Here is a 21,883-nt window from a genome sequence, read left to right on the forward strand (position 1 = left end):
AATTTAGGTCTTCCATTTGCGGGGAAAGAGCTTCTCTATATAATCTTTTGCTTAAAATGCTTTTAAATTCCTTCAGCAGGGATGATCACAGCAAGACAAAAAGCCACAACAAAGGGGCACCCAGGACAAGGGAAACCTTCCCTCGCTGGTAGGAACTCACAGCTAAGTTCCTCTGAAGAAACTAGAATCCTTTTCTTCCATTATTACAAATAAATAAAGATAATAGACCTAGTTTTAAGTTTTATTCTCATTTGAGTCAACAATATTTTTGAATGACAAAATATTTTCTATATATGATATTTGAGTGATCAAGTGACAGGTGAATTGAACAAGTTATCTGTGGCTCTAAATATCTCTCCATTGTACTCCCATTGTTTCACTAGCAATAAAATGTTATTGAAACAACAATAATAAATAGAAAACCTGCCTATTTTCCCATACTAGTTAATGTGAGAAGAAAACACCTGCCCATTGCAGTTCCACAAAAATGGTTTTAATATAGGGTCACAGAAAATTCAAAGGTTTTATAGCCCACTATAAAACAGCACTTTGTCTTTTCCCACTAATTCCCTAGTGTCACATTTAACAAAACAAGGAAACTACAGATAATAGAGGTGTTTGCAGATTAGCCTTCCAAGCCATAAATAACATAGGGTTTTGCTCACCTACAAATATTAAGGCAGCTTATCAATGTTTAAGCGCCTTCCTCTTTGTAATGGTCGCTAACATTTTAACCCAGGCAAATTGAGAATTTTTTCTTTCCTGTCTTCTTACATTGACAGAGTACACATTCATAAGATTCTATAATCAGATTTCACGTTATAAAGAGTGAGACATCACCTAAACACTCGCCTGCGACCTGAAAGGCCCTGTTTTGGAAGATGTGTCTGCTTTATGCTTTCTTTGTTTTGCTCTCTCTTAGCTATGGTTTCGATCCTAACTGTCCTGGAAGATGCAGCTGTGATTCAGAGCAGTCGGTGCAATGCTACAGGCTAACGGAGGTGCCGTCAGGTATTCCTTCCACCACCAAGAAGCTCTACGTCAGTCATAGCAAAATTCAGCACCTTCAGGTAATTACTCATTCTACACTCAAGTTACTGCAATTTTATTTTGTGAGATAGGGTGAGGGGCAAGTGTGGGTTTGTTAAACTTGATTTAAATAATCAAAACGTAAAGTGATGGTTATGAAGTCGGGTAGTTGCACTAGCTACCTATTTGCTCTGTATACTGAGATGGGTATATGCCTCTGGATATTTCTTTTTAGGAAAGTAGCCCCCCCAAAATCGGAGTCTATAATTAATTTTTTATTTTTGAAAATTCTAATTATGTTGTTGCAGAGTAAAAGTAAAGAAATGACTCTTTCTTAACAAAAAGAGTTTGAGATCATATGGCCCCTTTGTCTCCCCATGTTAAAAAGAAGTCCTTTTAGGGGAAAAGTAGTTTTGTATGTGCCATAGAAGGCAGATGATACTTAGAACATTATAAGACTATCAAGGTGAATGCAGCATATGAGAATTATTCATACAAGCTCTACAAACCAGCCAGGCATCAGTGTCTTTGTGGAAACATATACAGAAGAAACACGTGTTTTTGTTTTGCCACATTACTGCAATTCTCATTCTACGTGCTTTTAATTATGATGTCTCTTTTCATGCTTACCTATTCAGAGGGCACTGAAAAGAGTGCTATAGATTTGTCTGACTTGTATAACACAAAGAAACTTTTTAAAATATTTTACTTATTTATTTTTGGCTGCGTTGGGTCTTCGTTGCTGCGCGCAGGCTTTCTCTAGTTGCAGCGAGGCGGGGTCGCTCTTTGTTGCGGTGCGTGGGCTTCTCATTGCGGTGGCTTCTTTTGTTGCCGAGCACAGGCTCTAGGCATGCGGGATTCAGTAGTTGTGGCACACGAGCTTAGTTGCTCCATGGCATGTGGGATCCTCCAGGACCAGGGTTCAAACCCGTATCCCCTGCATTGACAGGCGGATTCTTAACCACTGCGCCACCAGGGAAGCCCGAAACTTTTGTTTTTGACCTTTGGTATTTTGAAAGGCATCAAGAGACTAGAGTTCTCATTCTAGTTTTCTCATTAACTAGAGATAGAACTACCTTAGACAAGCAGTTAAAAAAATCTGCAGACCTCATTTGTTACCTTTATGACGTGAGAAGGCTGGATTAGATTGGGGATCCCAGGAACTTTCTAGATGGAAAATTCTATGACTCTGAGTTTGCCTTTACTGGTCACTGCTTCTCCCTCACTGATCCAAATCTTAAGATAAGGAAATGCCTGTCTGTGATCCAGGTGCAGAGAGTCAGCAGGTGAATGTATTTTTCCTTCAAACAGAGACACTTCCCCCTCCCTTTTTATTTGGTTAAGAAATTTTAATGTAGGTGCACATAAACACAGGGAGTTTAAAATATGTGCATAGTATTTATTTCGAGGCTCAATAAGCACAATTGCCTGGTCATCATCTGTTTACTTTCCTCTTCTAATCCAGTAGTGCCTAATGCCAGAGAGCAGGTCTGACTCTGTCAGGTCTCAGCATTCAATCAAGACACCTGGTTAAAGGGCAAGATGCTTAAATATTTGTCCTGAGGACTTGAGATACCGAGAGCGGGAGTGTCAACTAAGCCTGGTAATGATCCCACACTGCTGCTTTGCAGCCAATAAGATGAAATTATGCCTCTCGTCAAATTCACTTATTGGATGAGTTCATTCATCATTGGTTTAAGTTCACTGAACAGCAATACTGCCACTTCCCTGACTTTAACCCAGTTAATTATCTCTAGGAAGCACAGTTCACAGCAGAAAGGTTGGCAAAAGAGAGGATTGTTTTGTGAAGGAAGTAGAAAGCTCTGACCAATAATCCTTCTCTTTTCTCTTTTAAAAATCCTTAGGCTTTAAATGACCATAGTTTACTTGCATTTGGTGAATGCAATGTATATTCTGTTTATTTGGTTTGAACTACAGATTGGGTGCCTATATTTAAAGTAAAAAGTCTTAAAATGGATCTTCAGATTAATAGCAATAGAAATTATATATATATATACACACACATATATGTGCATATATATACACATACATCACATATATGCACAACATATATATATATACATATATACACACACACACACGTATATGTGTATATACACCACAATTTTAAATGTTTCAGTTACTTGTTCATATAATTCAACTGTCTTTGGGTCTGTGAATGCTGTGTTTGAGACTGGGGATAAAAGATGAAAAATTCAGTTCTAGGAGTTCCCTGGTGGCCTAGTGGTTAGGATTCTGGGCTTTCACTGCCATGGCCCAGGTTCAATCCCTGGTGAGGGAATTAAGATCCTGCAAGCCATGCAGCACAGCTGGAAAAAAAAGTAAAAATTCATAGTTCCTGCCTTCAAGAGGTACTTTATTTATCCATTTATCTGTAAAAATCCCTACTTCTTTGAGGTGCATGCCATCACACTGTAACACTCTGTTCCTCTGTGTGTCTTATACTGTGCCCCTGGTCCCTTCCATACTGGCTCCTACTCCTCCTCTCCATCCTAAGTCCTGCATCTTTTGGTGTGCCTTCAGTGTCCAATATCCTAGTCCCACTCCTTGAACTCATAAAAAAGTATCTATCTACATTTCCACTTCACCACAGCCGTCTACTCTCTTGCTTATATCATAATCCTCATTGTATCTGAAACTTCTGCACTCAAAAATCTTGAATTCCCCTACCCACTCTCTGGTCATCATGTCCTTTCCCTTCAGCTGCCATACTCTACACTTATCTTTCCACTTCATGGAGACTTCTAGTCCTAGATCTACCCACTTTCTCTCAGATAATCAGTTCATTTCTTATCTATCTTCTTTCCCTAACCCTTCCCTCTTTGCATCCCACAATTAATTATCTCAGCACCTATTCAGCAAAGCCTCAGTCTTACATTAGGGTGATCATTTTCCTTTGTTTCTCCTATATCTGGACAGCTGGGTGCTGCTGGAGAGGATTACACCTGGTGTCATATCCAAGATAGCTTTTACCAAATCCAAGGTCATGAAAATGTATGCCTATATTTTCTTCTAAGAGTTTTATAGTTTTAGCTCTAACGTTTAGAGGACAAATAGAAATGTCTTTATGGTGGCAGTCAATTAAAATAATTGCACTTTACATCTTTTGTGGAGAGAAGAAGCTACTTCACATTCCTCTTGGCTAAGAAATATATGGTTTATCAACAAGTGTGGGGGGGAATTATAGATTCTTTTTATATTCTCTCCATACTTTTCAGATTTTTAAATTGTTTACAGAGAACAAGTGTTGCTTTGATCATCAGAAAAAAAATTCCAACATAATTTACAAACTCCTTGCTGGCTTGGTTCACACATGTCTGAGGCAGTCACTGTGAGGGTGTGTGAGTTTCCTGTGTGCACTGGACCTATAAGGTGACTAAGAAAGGCAGGTAACCTTCTAATGCTTGAAGTAGGGCCTGCCCAGCATTAAAACCTGAAACAAAGCCTTTTCATGGGGAAACCAGCAGAAGTTGCCCCTCTATTTCATTTTACTTGGTTTGCTTTTTTTTTCTTTTTAAACTTTTCTTATTATATAGTAACTTTTATCTACATAAGTATTAGGCTCACTAAACTGTACAACTGTGATGTCAGGAATTTTACTTAGCTAAGCTTCCTAAGCCTAATTGTTAACACCAAGCCATACTTGCCTTGCTTTTTAAGCAATGTTGAAAAACTGCCAGCAGCCCCAAGGTTAGCTGCAGGGCAAAAGCATCTCTTTCCACATCTCTTGAGCACAACCCTGCTTAGGCCATGGAAATGGAAAAACAGGTCTGGCAGAATTTTTTTCCCTTTGTCAGCTCTGCAAACTCAACTGATAAGTTGAAAATCATTGGGGGTCTTCCTCACTGTTTGTGGCACCAGAACTCTATACTCTTCAGCTAAATGCATGTTATAAACACTAAGGTTAAAAATATATGTGTTGGGGTAAGGTAAACCTGGGTTGGAAGCCGAACTTTTCCACTTACTAGCAAGACATACTTGGACATTTCGTTTTGCCTTCTTGAGTTTACCTCATTGAAAAGGGAATAATCATGCTTACACATAGATCTTTGTAAAGATAAACATAGTAAATACTTAGAAAATGGTGGTCATTTTAACTAATAATAATCAAAAGTAATCTGCACTGACCTGATAAAGAGCAAAGGTTCTCTATGCTTAATAATAGGAAACAACTATTCACTGGATTCAGTTAAGAAAATGACCTATATTTACTATTAGCTAGTCTATATACTTTACAAATAGAAATGAAGACAAATTGAAGCTCTGACACCACTCTTTGTCTAGTCCCCATAGAAGTTGCCCATTCAGATCCATGTCATCTCCGAGACTTGCTACATAGTCAGCAATCTTTTAGGGTCTGTGGTCACTCAGATATAAGTAGAAGCATTTGCAACACCAAGGTCTTTTTTGTGGGAGATCAACAGACCCAAAGGTGAAAAGCTATGTGTAGAGTCAATCATGACTTTACATGAAAGAAAGCCTAGAAAAAGGTACTTCAGAATGAAGAACAGATTAAACAACACTGAATCTTGGACAGGTCATTTAATTTTTTTTTGGCATCATTCCTTGTATGGAAGTTTTGGACTAGATAATCTCTAAAATTTCTGCTTTTCTAAAACTCTATGATCTGTGTCCAGATCTTGAGTCTTTTTTGAAAAACATTAATTATAGACCACAGGCAATGGAAAATGTTTTAGAAAATGATGAGTTGAGGAAGAAAGGGCTTTGGAGTCCAATGGACTTTGTTGAAATTCTCAACTCTTTCAAGTCTGACGATAACAAACTTTCAAGTTTGACGATACCAAACTTTCAGGGTTATTAGGAGAATTAATGATAACACATAAAAAAGTACTTGGAACTTGTAGATGCTCAACAAATGCAAAAAAAAAAAGCTATTGATCTTGGGATTAAGACTAATTAATACATCTGATTAAGAAAATATCAAATGTTAGTAGCAATATATAAGCCAAGGCAGCTATCAAAACTATTATAATTAAAAATATCTGTTTATGGAGTTTTTAACATGGGATTCTTCAGCTAGAATATCATATTAGGAGATACTTTAAAATATACCATAATTCACATCACGTGTCTTCCCAGAATATAAATACCTGTAACAAATATGTGATGCAAAATTAACCCACTTTTAAGGTATTAATCATGTATTGATGTTACAAAAGAGCTCAACTTCACAATTAAATCCAACATTTAGAAACTGTAGATAGTAAGACATAAAAGTGTGCACTGAAAATTCCAACTTAATTGAATTCTAAAGCAGGTTGAAAGTTTTGTGAAGATTTATCAAGCTCAGGAAAATCTGGAACAATTCCTCTTTTTGCCTAAACATGATTTTACTCTGAGAACCAAATACCAAATTACATCATCCTAGAAAAGAGGTGGATGTCCACCTAGGAGGAGTTTGGAGGATATGTGGAGAGATAGGGATGCTTGAACTTGCAAACCATGGAGAAAGTACAGCAGATTTGGCAATTTCTAAAATCTAGGAGAGGAATAGCATTAGGTCTGGGATATATGCATGAATGGACTCCTTGCTCTACAGAGATGGAGACACATGTATCCTGTTTGTTTCTTCATGAACCTTTTTCATCAGTGAAGCGTAAATTGGCTGGTAGGAACAACGAGGCTAGTTTTCCAAACTATTATACAGTTGAAAATGTTTTTCTGATAGGCCCATTCTATTGATAGCAGTATCTAGGACATTAAAATTTTTTTACTTTTAATGCTTAAATTGTTAAAAAGGTAATTTATAATTTAAAAAAACTAAACATTGCAAAATGTAGATAGATAATGAAAATTCCTTATAATTTTATCCCCTAGAGTTAGAAACTCTATAGTTTGGTGAAATATTTCCAGATTGTTTCTTTTTTGGCTATTACAAGATGATGCAACCAAGAACAGCCTATTGCATAAATCATTGTGCAATTTTTAAGTACTTCTACCTAGAAGTAAATTTGCTGGGTCAAAGAATACGCAGCAAAAGTTGGCCAACTTTATGTCTACCAATAGTGTGTGAAAGTGCTTAAAATATTTTAGACATGTTATACTGTTAACAAATGAATAAAAATGTTCAGAACCTGAGTTTCTATCCTTTTCCAAGAGATATTTAAATAGATCCTGAAGGGAAATCTGAAGTATCATTAGTATTGAATGGTAACATATATGGCTTTTTTTTTCTTACAATAATCCTAATTTACTGCTTTTCTCCCCCATTCCCCATCCCTGAATTTTTTGCAGCTGTCTAACTTCACCCAAATGTCAGCTCTAGAAGATTTTATTCTGCTGGCCAGTGGAACAGAGTCGGTAGAAAATGACACTTTCAAGACTCTGAGTACTTTGAAGACCTTGGAACTCTGGAAAAATAAGTTAAGACAGGTCCCCAGTGCTCTCCCAGCCAGTCTTGAAGTGTTAAAACTAAATGATAATTCAATATATGTCCTTCACGGATCTGATTTTGAAGGACTGAAGAAATTAAAAATCCTTGAACTGAAAAACAATCTGATCTCTTCTCTCCCTCCCAGCATGCTCTCTTCTCTTGTCAGTTTGCAAAGCTTGGTGTTGGACAGCAACAATATCGAGTCTGTGAATGGACCACTGGCACTTCCCCATCTGAAACATCTGAGCATGGAGAATAATAAGCTACATCTCATACCAGCTAGCTTCTTCACTTCTCTTCAGTCTTTGCAGTTTCTCAGTTTCAGTAGTAACTTTCTGACTAAAATTCCTATTAACCTGCCCAAATCCTTGCTCTCATTAAAAATGGAGAGAAACCGGCTCAAAGTGGTAAGGTTTCAAGATATGAAACATTTGGAGAATCTTTCCCATCTTTACCTGTCAGAAAACTCACTCTCTTCCATAGATGGGGCACAGCTCCTTGCCAATTTAACTACCCTTGAGCTGTCCCAAAACCAGCTTCAAACGTTGCCCCTCAGACTACCAGCAAGGCTACAAAAGCTTGATATCAGCAACAATCTGATTCAGAAAGTTACAGCACAAGACTTCCAGGACCTCCGAGATTTGAAACATTTGTTTCTGGACAACAACATTGTCAGCTTGTTTGAAGCTGGAGCCCTGCAAAGGTGTTCCCAGCTCTCCAACCTGGCCCTGGAGCAGAACCTGCTCTTGTCTATACCTCTACGGTAAGTGAGCGTTATCATTTACAGTAACTACTAAAAAAGTTTTCCAAAAACTGGGACAACTAAGTACATTATACAAGCAAGAAAAGTCATCCAAGCATACATAAAGTATCTGATCAAGGCTATCCAAGGGTTCAGGGGTGGAATTTAAACAGGGGTTTGGAATTTCCAACCCTCAAGCTGACCCCTGCACTAACTTAACTTATCTTGCCTGTAGGACAAGACACCAACAGGGGACATCTGTATTTGAAAATATGCAATGTCACTCTGGGGACGTATGGTAACAAACATCATAGGGGGATGTTACTTGTAAAACTGTGTTCTGGTTTCTAAGTATATGGCCTGGATCTAGCAACAGGCTGACTAGGCATGTGCTTAACCACTAGCAAAGCAGGACACCAGGAAAAAATGAGGTGGGGCAGGGTTGGGGGGAATGTACTAATACATTTATATTTTTAAAAAGCATTGAAGTAGTATTTGTGGTGAAAAAAATCAAAACTCTGTAATCTAACATTGTATTTATTTTGAATTATGTATTGGGAGCCTCATGTTCTTCTCAGTGCTGTGATTTTTAAAGGGCTTAAGGGATGCTGCTTATTTCTCTGGGTGTCTGTCTGTGAGTGTGTGAGACAATTTGTGTCCATCTTACTTTCTGTTTTTGGTTGTTTCTTCTGTTCTCTTTCTCTCTCACACAAACACACACACACCCTCATACTCTGACAGTTAATTTCTCTTCCAAATATCCCTCCTTCTATACCCAACCCACTGTACCTGTACATTAATTGATCCTATTTATTTAAACTTTATCACATGTTCCACATTTTAAAGTAGAATTAAAAAACAGTAGAATAAATACTATTATTCTCCTAAAAAAGATATTATGTTGTTTATTAAATGTGTCTATTAGTGGATTCTTTTTCCTTTCAGCACTATAGAAAAAAATGCTTCCTGCCCTATTATTGTTATCAAATTTCTCATAATTAATGTACCAGCTTCTGGCTTCTGTAGAATCCTGTGGCACTTGATTTACTTATTATCAGTGTTCATTATGATAATTTTTCTTATCAATGAGAAAGGAAAAAATTATCTGATATGGACAGATACTCATTTTTTTTGCACTGTCCCAATGCAAAACATCGAAAGGTGATTTTTTGAACTGAAATCAGTATTTTAAATTACGTATTGAGGATAATTTGAAAGTAATCAATTTCTCTTAATGCCTAAGCATGTGCATACAATTAATTTAATTCAACAAGTATGTTTTGAGCATTCACCATGTGCCAGGTACTTTACCAGGCACTTGGGATACATCAGTGTAATAAAAGAGGTAAAACTTCTTGTTCTGTACAGCTTAAATTCTAGCAGGGAAAGAGTGACAACATAATATGTAAGTAAAGTATATAATATTGAGATAGTGTTAGGTGTTATAATTAACAACAAAAAGGGGCAGGCAGGATTACCAGGTTCAGGACTACAGTGAACGAGGGTGGATGGTTGCAATTTTCAATGAGGTAAGCATGGTAACCCTTCTGAAAAGGTAAGCTCTGAGCAAAGACTGGAAGGAGGTGAGGGATTTAGTTGTGAAGCTGTCTGGGGGAAAAAGTGTTCTAGACAGAACAGCCCTGAAGACAAGAACATGCGGGCAGTATTTCAGGACTCTAATTCTTGTTGTTATTTAAATAATTTCTCTACTATGTTCAAGCCTTATTTTCTATTACTGCATGCTCCTCCTCCAAACAAAAAATCGTGTATAAAATAAAAACTCATCAAACAGGTTAGGGAGTGACTGTATCACGTAAGGATTCTCAGCAGGCTATGACAGCCATGGGCAAAACTGTGAACTCGTTGGGCTTTTCTATTCGGGTGACCTTTAGAAAGCATTTGGTGAAGTAATCCTGCTAAGTTTAATGAGTGAAAAATAGCTTAATTATTTACTCCTGCCAGGGTATTTGTGTTTTAATAAGTGACTACAGAAAGCACAAAGTTTCTACCCAACAGAGTGTATAATGGAATTGCAAGCCTGAGCTAACCCTAATTTTCAAGTCTGACTTTACGATGGAATTATCTGGAGAACTTTTAGAAAGCCTACTCATGCCTAGACCTCATTTCAAACCAATTAAATCAGACACCCAAGGGTTGTGGCCCAGGCATCGGTATTTTTTAAAAACTCCCCAGATGAATTTAATGTGTAGCCAGGTTTGAGAACTACTGGGAAAGGACAATGGGGCAAGAAAGAAGATACCAGGGGGCTTTTCCTATGAGGCTTAAATGAAACAACACAACTGTCTGCTTTGTCAAAGAACCTGGCCTGTTATGAAAGCAATGCTCCTGTAGAGAGTGATTTTTTTTTTTTTTTTTTTCGGTACACGGGCCTCTCACTGTTGTGGCCTCTCCCGTTGCAGAGCACAGGCTCCAGACGCGCAGGCTCAGCGGCCATGGCTCACGGGCCTAGCCACTCCCCGGCATGTGGGATCTTCCCAGACCGGGGCACGAACCCGTGTCCCCTGCATCGGCAGGCGGACTCTCAACCACTGCGCCGCCAGGGAAGCCCTAGAGAGTGATTTTTAAATTCCCCATCAGGACCACCGCTTCCCAAACCACCATTCCCCAACTTTTCTTTAAATTGGAAAGTGGGAAGGACCCCAAAAAATTTTCCCGTGGTTTTCCTCCCATAAAGAATTAAAACACAATACAATCTATTCCTTATATTTGAATTTTGAGACTTTTATTTATGAGCTTTAAACATTACACTCTTTCTTTTTATTTGAATGCTTCTTATTCATACACAAAACTACACTTTGAAATTCAGTGTTCTATAAATAAACTGTAAACACAGGCAACCTATCTGTGCTAGTTGCTAACCTAACCTAACCTAACCTAACCTGTTAGTCGCCCGTTGTGTATCCTATCACAAACTGTTTCCACAAATCCCTTCCTCTGTCTACCATGCTGCAATCTACATTTCATCAGGAAAATAATGGTATATGGTTTTAGGCACACATGAATTAAAATATCTACCCCATTTGCCTAAATATGCTAACCGAGATAGAAACAATACCTAACATTTACTAAGTGCTTACTAAGCTCAGCAAGGAATGAATATACATGTTATTCCGTTACTCCCTTACAACAATCCTGTGAAGGTAGGTACACTGTTTTACCTATTATTTTACAGATTAGAGATTAAGGTTAAGAGGTATCAAGAAACTTGCTGGAAGTCATATGGTCAATAAATTTTGGAGTCAGGGTTAAATACAATAGTCTAACCCCAGGGCCTGGGAATTTTAGGCACTGCACCCTCGCCCTCTGAGGTTTACTCTGCTATCAACAATACACTCCACTACTTAGAATTTAGTCTACCCAAGACCTGGGTCTTGCTTCTTGCTGCTTCTCATTTCACCAAGCTGCAGCTCGGGGAGCAAATGTAAGTTACGTCACCCCTTCTTTATTCACAATCTGGATAATTCAAATCCAGGATAGCTTTCTACAACCTGATGAAGCCAGTCAGCATTTTCTCTTACTCAAGTGCCACATACAGACATAACGGGGGTGCGCCCCTTTTTTACTCTGAAAAGCGACACTGCCGAAAGAAGAAATAGCATTTCTAGGCATATGTTTGTCTTAAAATCAGGGCTACCTTTTTGTATAAATCAGACTTATAAAGATAAATTATATCAAAGCAATAAATGACTACCCAAAGGTCACAGAAGGAGGAAATTAGTGACTTCTCTTACAGTGCCATTTTGGTTATCCATAGAAACATGAAAGAAAAAAAAAGGTACTCCTAAGACCAGGTACAGTTTTTGGCTGCCCAGCCCAGAACTGAATAACTGTATTTGTTTAAAAGAAAGCTTGGCTTGCTCATTTTCGTTACTAACATTTTTATGTAACTTCTGTGTACTGAGCACTTTCATCTATATAGTGGAAAATCAGAAGCTTTAAAGAGCTAAATAACTTACCTAAAGTCACATGCTGGTGAATAGAATAGCCAAAGTTAGAACTCGAATCTTAATAAGTAGACTTGACTCTCTGGTTTACTCTGCCGTATCTTTCCTCAGCTGTGCTCCCTGTGCTCCCTGTACTCTCAATAGTTACAGAGTCTCGCTTACTGCCTCACCACCTATTAACAGGCCATTTTTCCTTGAAAAAAAAAAAAAGCTATGCACAAGAGATTTCCTGTATAACTTTTAGAGATGTACCTTGTATAAGCTGGTGTGTGCACAAAATTACATTGTCTTAGGGATTAACTTCAAATTCAATTTAAACTGTGGATACCAATTTGAAAATTGTTAGTGGTATTCACAGTAAACCGACTGAGAGAAATGTCTTTGCAGAAGCTTTTATCAAACTGTTAAAAAGTGTGAAGTGATTTTCCCTGGTAAATTAATCTGCTTTGTTAGGTAAATTTAATTCCAATGAAAAAGAAAGCACGTTAAACAAATAAGACTTTAAAATACTCAAAAGCACAAGTACTTATGTATGTATATGTATTATACGGTTTAGGAGAGGAATACAAATATAAAATACATGAACGTAGGGCTTCCCTGGTGGCGCAGTGGTTGAGAGTCCACCTGCCAATGCAGGGGACGCGAGTTCGTGCCCCGGTCCGGGAGGATCCCGCATGCTGCAGAGTGGCTGGGCCTGTGAGCCATGGCCACTGAGCCTGCGCGTCCGCAACGGGAGAGGCCACAACAGTGAGAGGCCCGCGTACCACAAAAACAAACAAACAAACAAAAAACATGAACGTAAATATATATAAATATAAAATGTAAGTATCAAAGAAAAAAACAAGGGCAAAATTTAGGCTAAGTGCCAATAACCTAAGAGATTAACGTTTCAGAATGAAATTCATATGAGAATAATACTGTAACAAACAAAAGGTAATATTGTCATAAAATATGTTTAAATTCATTTGCTTTTTTCTCTTTGACATAACAATCATCTGACAGGGACCACCACAAAAAAATTCACTAAATACTAAAAAGAATGAAATGTACATCTAATATGTTCACACTGTATGAAGATAGCATTCAGATGGTATTTCAAGGGACTTTTTTCCTAAAAAGCTTTCTCACTTCTTGTACTTCACAAAGAGAATAGCACTTAATATAAAGTTGTTGACTAGCAGAAAGATTTTCAGTTCACAATTGTGATTATTATTTATTTTTTATCAACAGGCGTTAGCATGACATTTTTCAAATTGGTATCCATGGTTAAAATTTTTTTTTCCTGATTATAAAGAAATACCTGTTCAAGTTGAAAATTTAGCGTGCTGAAAAATAAAAAAGTCACCCATAACTGTTCAACCAGAACCTATGCCTAGCGATAATTTGTTTTTATGTATTTGAGATCAGTCAATTTTTTTTCTATTTTTTCCATTTAACATTATAGTGTGGTTTTTCTCTCCAGTTTCCCTTTTCTATTTTTTCCAAGTATCACTATGGACCCAGGGATCTTAATTCATTCAGTGTGTTATGATCATTTATAGTTGCTAGTCTCTTTTGGTGCTCAAATTTCCCCAAATTTCGCTAGTGGGAGCCCCTCCAAGCTGGTTCCTATATTCGTGAGACATGATTCCATTACCTCTCTTTTTATAAACTTGTGGTAAAATACACATAACATAAAATTTATGTGTACAATTATTAATTTTTACGTGTACAATTCAATATTGTTAAGTATCTTCACATTGTTGTGCAGCCAGTCTCCAGAACTTTTTCATCTTGCGAAACCAAAACTCTGCACCCATTAAACAACTCCTCATTTCCCTCCTCCCCTCACCCCCTGACAACCACCATTCTACTTCCTGTTTCTATGAATCTGACTACTCTAGATATCTTATGTAAGTGGAATCATACAGTAGTTATCTTTTTGTGACAGGCTTTTTTCACTTAACATAATATCCTTATTCACGTTGTAGCATGCGTCAGAATTTCCTTCCTTTCAAGGCTGAATAATATTCCATTGTATGTACTTGTATTTTGTATTTTGCTTATTCATTCATCCATCAGTGGACACTTGGATTGCTTCCACATTTTAACTACTGTGAATTCAATATGGGAGTATAACATGGGTGTATAAATATCTCTTTGAGACCTTGCTTTCAATTCTTTTGAGTATATATGCAGAAGTGCAATTGCTGGATCATATGCAAGTATAGTTTTAATTTTGGGGGGAACCACCCATACTGTGTTCCATATTGACTGTACCATTTTACACTCCCATCAACAGGGCACAAAGTTTCCAATTTCTCCACATTCTTGTTAACACTTGTTATTTTCTGGATTTTTGATAGCAACCATCATGATAGGTGTTCCACTAATCTTTGAACACTTCATTGCATTCCAGTTCAGACATTCCAGCTTACCTTGCCCCAGACGTGGAATTAGCCATTTTTCCAAGAAGTCTTGCTTCTTTTTTTTTTTTAATTTTATCGAAGTATAGTTGATTTACAATGTTGTGTTAATTTCTGCTGTCCTGCAAAGTGATTCAGTTATACATATATATATTCCTTTCCATATTTTTTCCATTATAGTTTATCACAGGATATTGATTATACTTCCCTGTGCTAAACAGTAGGACCTTGTTGTTTATTGAAGCCTTGCTTCTTTTAAGTAGCGACTGGAATTCTGGAACAAAGATCTGTGTGTTCAGTGAGCTTATGCTATTGGGATCACATTGCTACTAGTGTATAATATTGCTTTTAGGTCCTTTCAGTATACAGAGGTAGAAGATATATATTTTTTAAAATCATAAATTCACATTGGTATTTCCACTTCATATTAACATTAGAGAGAGTTTTTTCTTCTCTTATTTTATATTTGTATCTTTTTCTCTTACAATGAAAATCTTGGTTCCTAATAAGATTAATATATTTACTTATTTTCTTTACCTTACAGTATTCATTAAAAAGTTTCGAATTGTATTACTAAGAGTAATATTAACAATAAATATACTGTGAGAAATTTCTTTGCAGATCCTTTTGTCTTTAGAGTCTAAGGCTTAGCTATTCAGAGTACTTTTTTATTTTATATGGTTACATTACCAACATAAACATTTGATTAGTTAATTAAATTTGTTTGTTTTGGCTTGTGTTCAATTTTAGGGCTTGGTTTTGTTTTTATTTGTTTTACGTAAAACGTTAACATGATTCAGAAGTTAAAACCATATGGAACCAAACACTCCCTATAAGTAACTATTTTAATTCACTTCTCGTTTATCTTTTTTCTTTTTTTTCAAAAACAAGCAAAATGTGTACATGTATTCTTATTTCCCTCTTACATAAAAACTAAGATACTACATACACTATTCCACTTCTTGTTTTTCTTCCCTTTAACAATACTTTCTAGAAATCATTTTATGGGTAATTCATAGAGACCAGTCTCTTTCTTTTTCAAGGCTGCATAGTAGTTCTTTACTGTTGTACTGGGTTGTTTACAGTCTTTTGCTATTATAAATAATACCATAAGAAATACACATGTGCTGTTTTATGTTTGTGGATGTAAAATATGGATATGTTTGTGGATATAAAATATCACATCTTCAGAGATTTTACCTAGAAATGAAATTGCTGGGTCGAAGGGTAAATGCACATTATTTTGTTAGGCTTTGCTAAATTCTCCACAGGAGCCATGCCATTTTCAGCTCCCACCAAGCTATGTATGAGATTGTCTGCTTCTTCATGGCTTTGCCCACAGAATGTATTGCTAAGGATTAAGACATTTTACCAATCTGATAGGTGAGAAATGGAATCTCTGTGTGTTTTTATTCTTCATTTCTCTATTCTGAGTATGGCTGAAGACTTAAAGGCTTTTCTTTTTTTTCTGAGAATATAAGTTCCTTTTATTTTTTATTTTATTTATTTATTTTTTTAACATCTTTATTGGAGTATAATTGCTTTACAATGGTGTGTTATTTTCTGCTTTACAACAAAATGAATCAGTTATATATATACATATGTTCCCATATCTCTTCCCTCTTGCGTCTCCCTCCCTCCCACCCCTCCAGGCGATCATAAAGCACGAGCTGATCTCCCTGTGCTATGTGGCTGCTTCCCACTAGCTATCTACCTTACGTTTGGTAGTGTATATATGTCCATGCCTCTCTCTCGCTTTGTCACAGCTTACCCTTCCCCCTTCCCATATCCTCAAGTCCATTCTCTAGTAGGTCTGTCTTTATTCCTGTCTTACCCCTAGGTTCTTCATGACATTTTTTTTCTTAGATTCCATATATATGTGTTAGCATACAGTATTTGTCTTTCTCTTTCTGACTTACTTCACTCTGTATGACAGACTCTAGGTCCATCCACCTCATTACAAATAGCTCAACTTCATTTCTTTTTATGGCTGAGTAATATTCCATTGTATATACGTGCCACATCTTCTTTATCCATTCATCCGAAGATGGACACTTAGATTGTTTCCATCTCCGGGCTATTGTAAATAGAGCTGCAATGAACATTTTGGTACATGACTCTTTTTGAATTATGGTTTTCTCAGGGTATATGCCCAGTAGTGGGATTGCTGGGTCATGTGGTAGTTCTATTTGCAGTTTTTTAAGGAGCCTCCATACTGTTCTCCGTAGTGGCTGTACCAATTCACATTCCCACCAGCAGTGCAAGAGTGTTCCCTTTTCTCCACACCCTCTCCAGCATTTATTGTTTCTAGATTTTTTGATGATGGCCATTCTGACCAGTGTGAGATGACATCTCATTGTAGTTTTGATTTGCATTTCTCTAATGATTAGTGATGCTGAGCATCCTTTCCTGTGTTTGTTGGCAATCTGTGTATCTTCTTTGGAGAGATGTCTGTTTAGGTCTTCTGCCCATTTTTAAGGCTTTGCTTTTATGTGGATTTCCATTCATACTTTTTGCCCACTTTTAGACTTATTTTAAAACCTTTTCTTCTCAACTTGTAAGAGTCCTTTACATATTAGGGAGATTGGCTCTTTGTCTGGGATATAAAGTGCAGATAGTTCCCCCAGTTTATCATTTTTCTTTTGATTTTGCATATGTCTTTTGCCATATACAATTTCTTTTTCTGTGATTTTTAATGCAGTTGATTTATTGATCTTTTATAGCTTCTGGATTTTTTTTTTTTTTTTTGCGGTATGCGGGCCTCTTACTGTTGTGGCCTCTCCCGTTGCGGAGCACAGGCTCCGGACGTGCAGGCTCAGTGGCCATGGCTCACGGGCCCAGCCGCTCCGCGGCACATGGGATCTTCCCAGACAGGGGCACGAATCCGTGTCCCCTGCATCGGCAGGCGGACTCTCAACCACTGCGCCACCAGGGAAGCCCCAGCTTCTGGATTTTTAAGCCATAGTCAGAAGAGCTTTTTTATAGAACTGGTATTTTAAAAATTATTTGAAAATACGATTTTTATAATCACATAATAGTCCATTATCTCTTAATTTCCATATTAGTGGACATTAGCCCTTTATCATTTTTTTGCTGTTATAAATATGATCAAATGTATGACATATTTTTAAATAAATCTCTATTCACTTCTCCTATTATCTCCTATGCTGAAAGGCATGACGTTATTTAAATTCGATACATGTTACCAAATTGTTTCCAAAATGGTACCAGTTTATACTCCCACTAGCAGAGTTTAAGTTCTTACCTCACTACACCCTCATCAGAAATGAATTTTAAAATTTAAATTCAAAATGATGCTCTAATTTCTAACATTGCATCTTTTATATTCATGAAGAACAACCTTTTCATATTTTTATTCAATATTTTTACCTTTCCTATAAATTATTGATTCATGGCATCTGCCAACTAAAAAGTTGGAAACTTACTATTTTCCTTATCAATTTGTTACATGATCCAATTTGAAATGAAAAATTAAAGAGTTTATGGCTAGGAACCAGAAAAATCAGAGGGCTAGAAAATAAGACCTATGAGAAAGTGTTAAAGACCTATAGATAAGACTGAGGTTTGCACTTTTAATTAACTTTACAAAATAAAGCTTGTTTTCTAGCTTCAGAGGGAACAGAATGGTACAGAAAAGGTGGGTGTTGCTCAATCTGAGTTGCCTAGGCAGTTATGGAATGATGGTCACAGCCTCCTTTCACATCCTGTTTCCATGCTTTTGCAGGCTGCCGGCAACCTTAGCAAGGCTGGACCTAAAAGGCAATGCCATCCAGGATATTGCTGAGAGGGAGCTCAAGGATCTGAAGCAGCTTCAGGTTCTAAACCTTAGGAACAACAAGATCTCTGCCTTAGACCTCAAAGCCTTGGAGGTGTTGCCTCGCCTCAGGCATCTGTATCTGGATGGAAATCCGTGGAATTGCACCTGCAGTCTCCTGAGAGCCAGGGAGGTCCTGAAGGCCAAGGGCACAGATGTGAGGGGAGGACAATGTGCGGCACCAGCTGAACGACAAGGGGAGAGCTGGATGTCTTCCAAAAAGATAATGAGGCAATGTGAGCATCACTTGCATCTGACCGAGAAAAGCAAAGAGACCAAAAAGAAACCAAAGCCTGAAGAGCACTCCAGCATCAGAATCAATGTGGATGATGATTATTATGATTATGAGATAGATTAAGGATGAGCTTAGCTTACAGTTTAGAAAAAGGTTTTGTTTCTTTTTTTAAAATAGACTTCATTTTTAGAGCAGTTTTAGGTTCATAGCAGAATTAAGGGGAAGGTACAGAGATTTCCTATATACCTCCTACCCCTACACAAACATAGCCTGCCCCATTACAACATGTCCCACCAGAATGGAACATTTGTTACAGCTGATGGATCTCTATTGACAGGTCACAATCACCTGAAGTCCATAGTGTACATTAGGGTTTACTCTTGGTGTTGTACATACTCTGGGTTTGGACAAATATATAATGACATGTATTTACCACTATAATATCACACAGAGTAGTTTCACTGCCCTAAAAATCCTCTGTGCTCCAGAAAAAAACTTGTGTTTTTTTGGTTTTGTTGTGTTTTTTTTGCGGTACGTGGGCCTCTCACTGTTATGGCCTCTCCCGTTGCGGATCACAGGCTCCGGACGCGCAGGCTCAGCGGCCATGGCTCACGGGCCCAGCCGCTCCGTGGCATGTGGGATCTTCCCGGACCGGGGCACGAACCCGTGTCCCCTGCATCGGCAGGCGGACTCTCAACCACTGCGCCACCAGGGAAGCCCAGAAAAAAAACTTTTTTAATGTTCAATATCTTAAGCAGAAATATATAATAAATTTAGATATACAAGATTCTTTTTATAAGTTTTTCTCTTTCTTTTTAAGAATGAAGTGAGAGTTAAGACAAGTTGAGGTGGGGGGAGGAAAGTAGAAATGAATGGTCAGAAGATGTAAGATTCCTTCCATGTTAAAAGTAATTTGTTTGTATTTTATACTGAAACGTAGACAAATAGTAATGCCCAATAAAATCTCTATCTAACTAACTTCCTGCAAATAGAGTAGTTCATTTTATCAAATAAAAAGTGATGATTTTGTGTATGAAGCTGGTACCTATAGACCTACACTACAGGCTTTTGTTTATAAGTAATAAAAACTGACTCCAACTTAAGCAAGCAAGAATTTATTGGAAAGGTTGGGAATAGCTCACAGAATCAAAGGAAAATCTGGAGAATCTGGAAAGGACGGGGATCAGATCTGCTCCTGGGCCCCAGGCAGAAGAAGTAATGAAGAGTCCCTAAGCTTCTTCAGGGTTCTCTGCAGAATGAAGTGTTCCCGCTATTAGCAGTGTTAGCTTCCCTGTTCTGAAGAGTCACATCCCCAGAGGGAGAGGCAAATCCGGCTTGAGTCACATGTTTGCCTTTGGCTAAGGGACAGTAGCCAAGGCTACTCTTTGACAGTCTCACCAAGACCAAAGGGAAACCAGTAGGGGAAATGTAAACTGGCACTGTAATTACCACAGATGTCCCTAAAATAGCCTTCCTGAAAAGGGCTGTGCTTTGGTTACATTCAGTTTTCTCCGAGGACCACAATCCCTGCAGTGCCTTTCTTTTCTTTTTTCTTTTTTACATCTTTATTGGAGTATAATTGCTTTACAATGGTGTGTTAGTTTCTGCTTTATAACAAAGTGAATCAGTTATACATATACATATATCCCCATATCTCCTCCCTCTTGCGTCTCCCTCCCTCCCACCCTTCCTATCCCACCCCTCTAAGTGGTCACAAAGCACCAAGCTGATCTCCCTGTGCTATGTGGCTGCTTCCCACTAGCTATCTATTTTACATTTGGTAGCGTATATATGTCCATGCCACTCTCTCACTTGGTCACAGCTTACCCTTCCCCCTCCCCATATCCTCAAGTCCATTCTCTAGTAGGTCTGTGTCTTTATTCCTGTCTTACCCCTAGGTTCTTCATGACATTCTTTTTTTTTTTCTTAAATTCCATATATATGTGTTAGCATACTGCATGCTTTTGAGAATTGCCTGATTGGGGATAGAGGTGGGACTGTAGAATAATTTTTTTTTCCTCTCTATCAATCTACTTGTGAAAATGATCTACTTGCAAATAAATCTAAAACCCCATCCAAATCAGTTGCTGTTCTAATTGGTAAGACTTATCAGCTGTAGTATTTTACAAGGCTTTTCATCAAAATACCCCCAACGGCAGAGAAAGAAACAGTAGAGATCTGAGTGGGTGAGCAAAGATGCCCATCAGAAGCTAAAACTTTCTCCAGAGTGCCATGTTTTAGCTTAAACTATTGTGCAAATTTTACATTACTTGCTTTATGTCCACATTTTCTTCTCCCCAAATCTTTATAACATTGATATTCCTTGGAGAAAAGCCTGTTAATATTGTGGTTTCTAGTACTTCTTGGCACATTGACAGGTATCCCAAGTATATATGCACAGATGCGCAGAAATAAGGGAACTCATATGATTTTCCTTGCTATCGTGTGGGGCTTCAATTCTTCTAATGTGTTAGACCACAGTTCTCTCTAACAAAGATTAATGATGCTTAATCATTTACACCCACTGACATTGCCTGGATATTTATAATCAGAATTCTCAAGCTGTGAGTGCCTTGAGACAGAATTTAGTCTTTTACAGGTGAGGGAGCTCAGGCTTATAGGGGTGAAGTGACTGTCAGGTTCACACATATAGGAAGTGGCAGAACCAGAACTGATTGCACCTGGGTCAATCAATTTTTTATTTTGGTCCAGTACTCTTTCTACTATAGCATTCAAAGCTACGTAAGATTCCCTTAGCACATTCTACTCACAAACAATGTCTAGAATGGTAATAGGTTCAATAAAGTATTTGTATTCATCTGCTTGGGCAGTCATAACAAAATGCCACAGGCTGGGTGACTTAAACAACAGAAAATTAGTTCTGGAAGCTAGAAGCCCAAGGTCAAGATGCTGTAAGGGCTGGATTTTGGTGAGGCCTCTCTTCCTGATTTGCAGAGAACTGCCTTCTCACCGTGTCCACACATGGCCTCTCATCTGTGTGCACACACATGGAAAGAGGAGATATCTCTGGTGTCTCTTCTTCTTATGACACCAGTCCTGTTAAATTAGGGCCCCACCTTCTTGACCTCACTTAACATTCATCAGCTCCCTAGTGGTCTTATCTCCAAATACAATCACATTGGAGGTTAAGGCTTAACATATGAAGGAATCTTGGTGGGCACAATTCAGTCCATAACAGTTTCTTTCCGTCCTTCCTTCCTTCCTTCCTTCCTTCCTTCCTTCCTTTCTCTCTCTCT

General features: G+C 37.8%; 1 protein-coding gene across 1 annotated transcript; it reads left to right on the top strand.

Annotated features, from left to right (window-relative positions):
- Window positions 1-496: 496 nt before the first annotated feature.
- Window positions 497-18,749, top strand: LOC307195322 (nephrocan-like; the record flags this gene model as incomplete). The annotated part of the gene is made up of 3 exons (XM_079939368.1): window positions 497-1,070; window positions 7,306-8,207; window positions 18,302-18,749. Exons 1-3 carry the CDS (start codon window positions 882-884, stop codon window positions 18,747-18,749), a joined length of 1,539 nt encoding a protein of 512 aa, XP_079795494.1. The 5' UTR covers window positions 497-881.
- Between the last annotated feature and the right edge of the window lie 3,134 nt (window positions 18,750-21,883).

Source organism: Stenella coeruleoalba, assembly GCF_951394435.1.
Source record: "Stenella coeruleoalba genome assembly, chromosome: 12".
NCBI classification, from domain to species: Eukaryota; Metazoa; Chordata; class Mammalia; order Artiodactyla; family Delphinidae; genus Stenella; species Stenella coeruleoalba.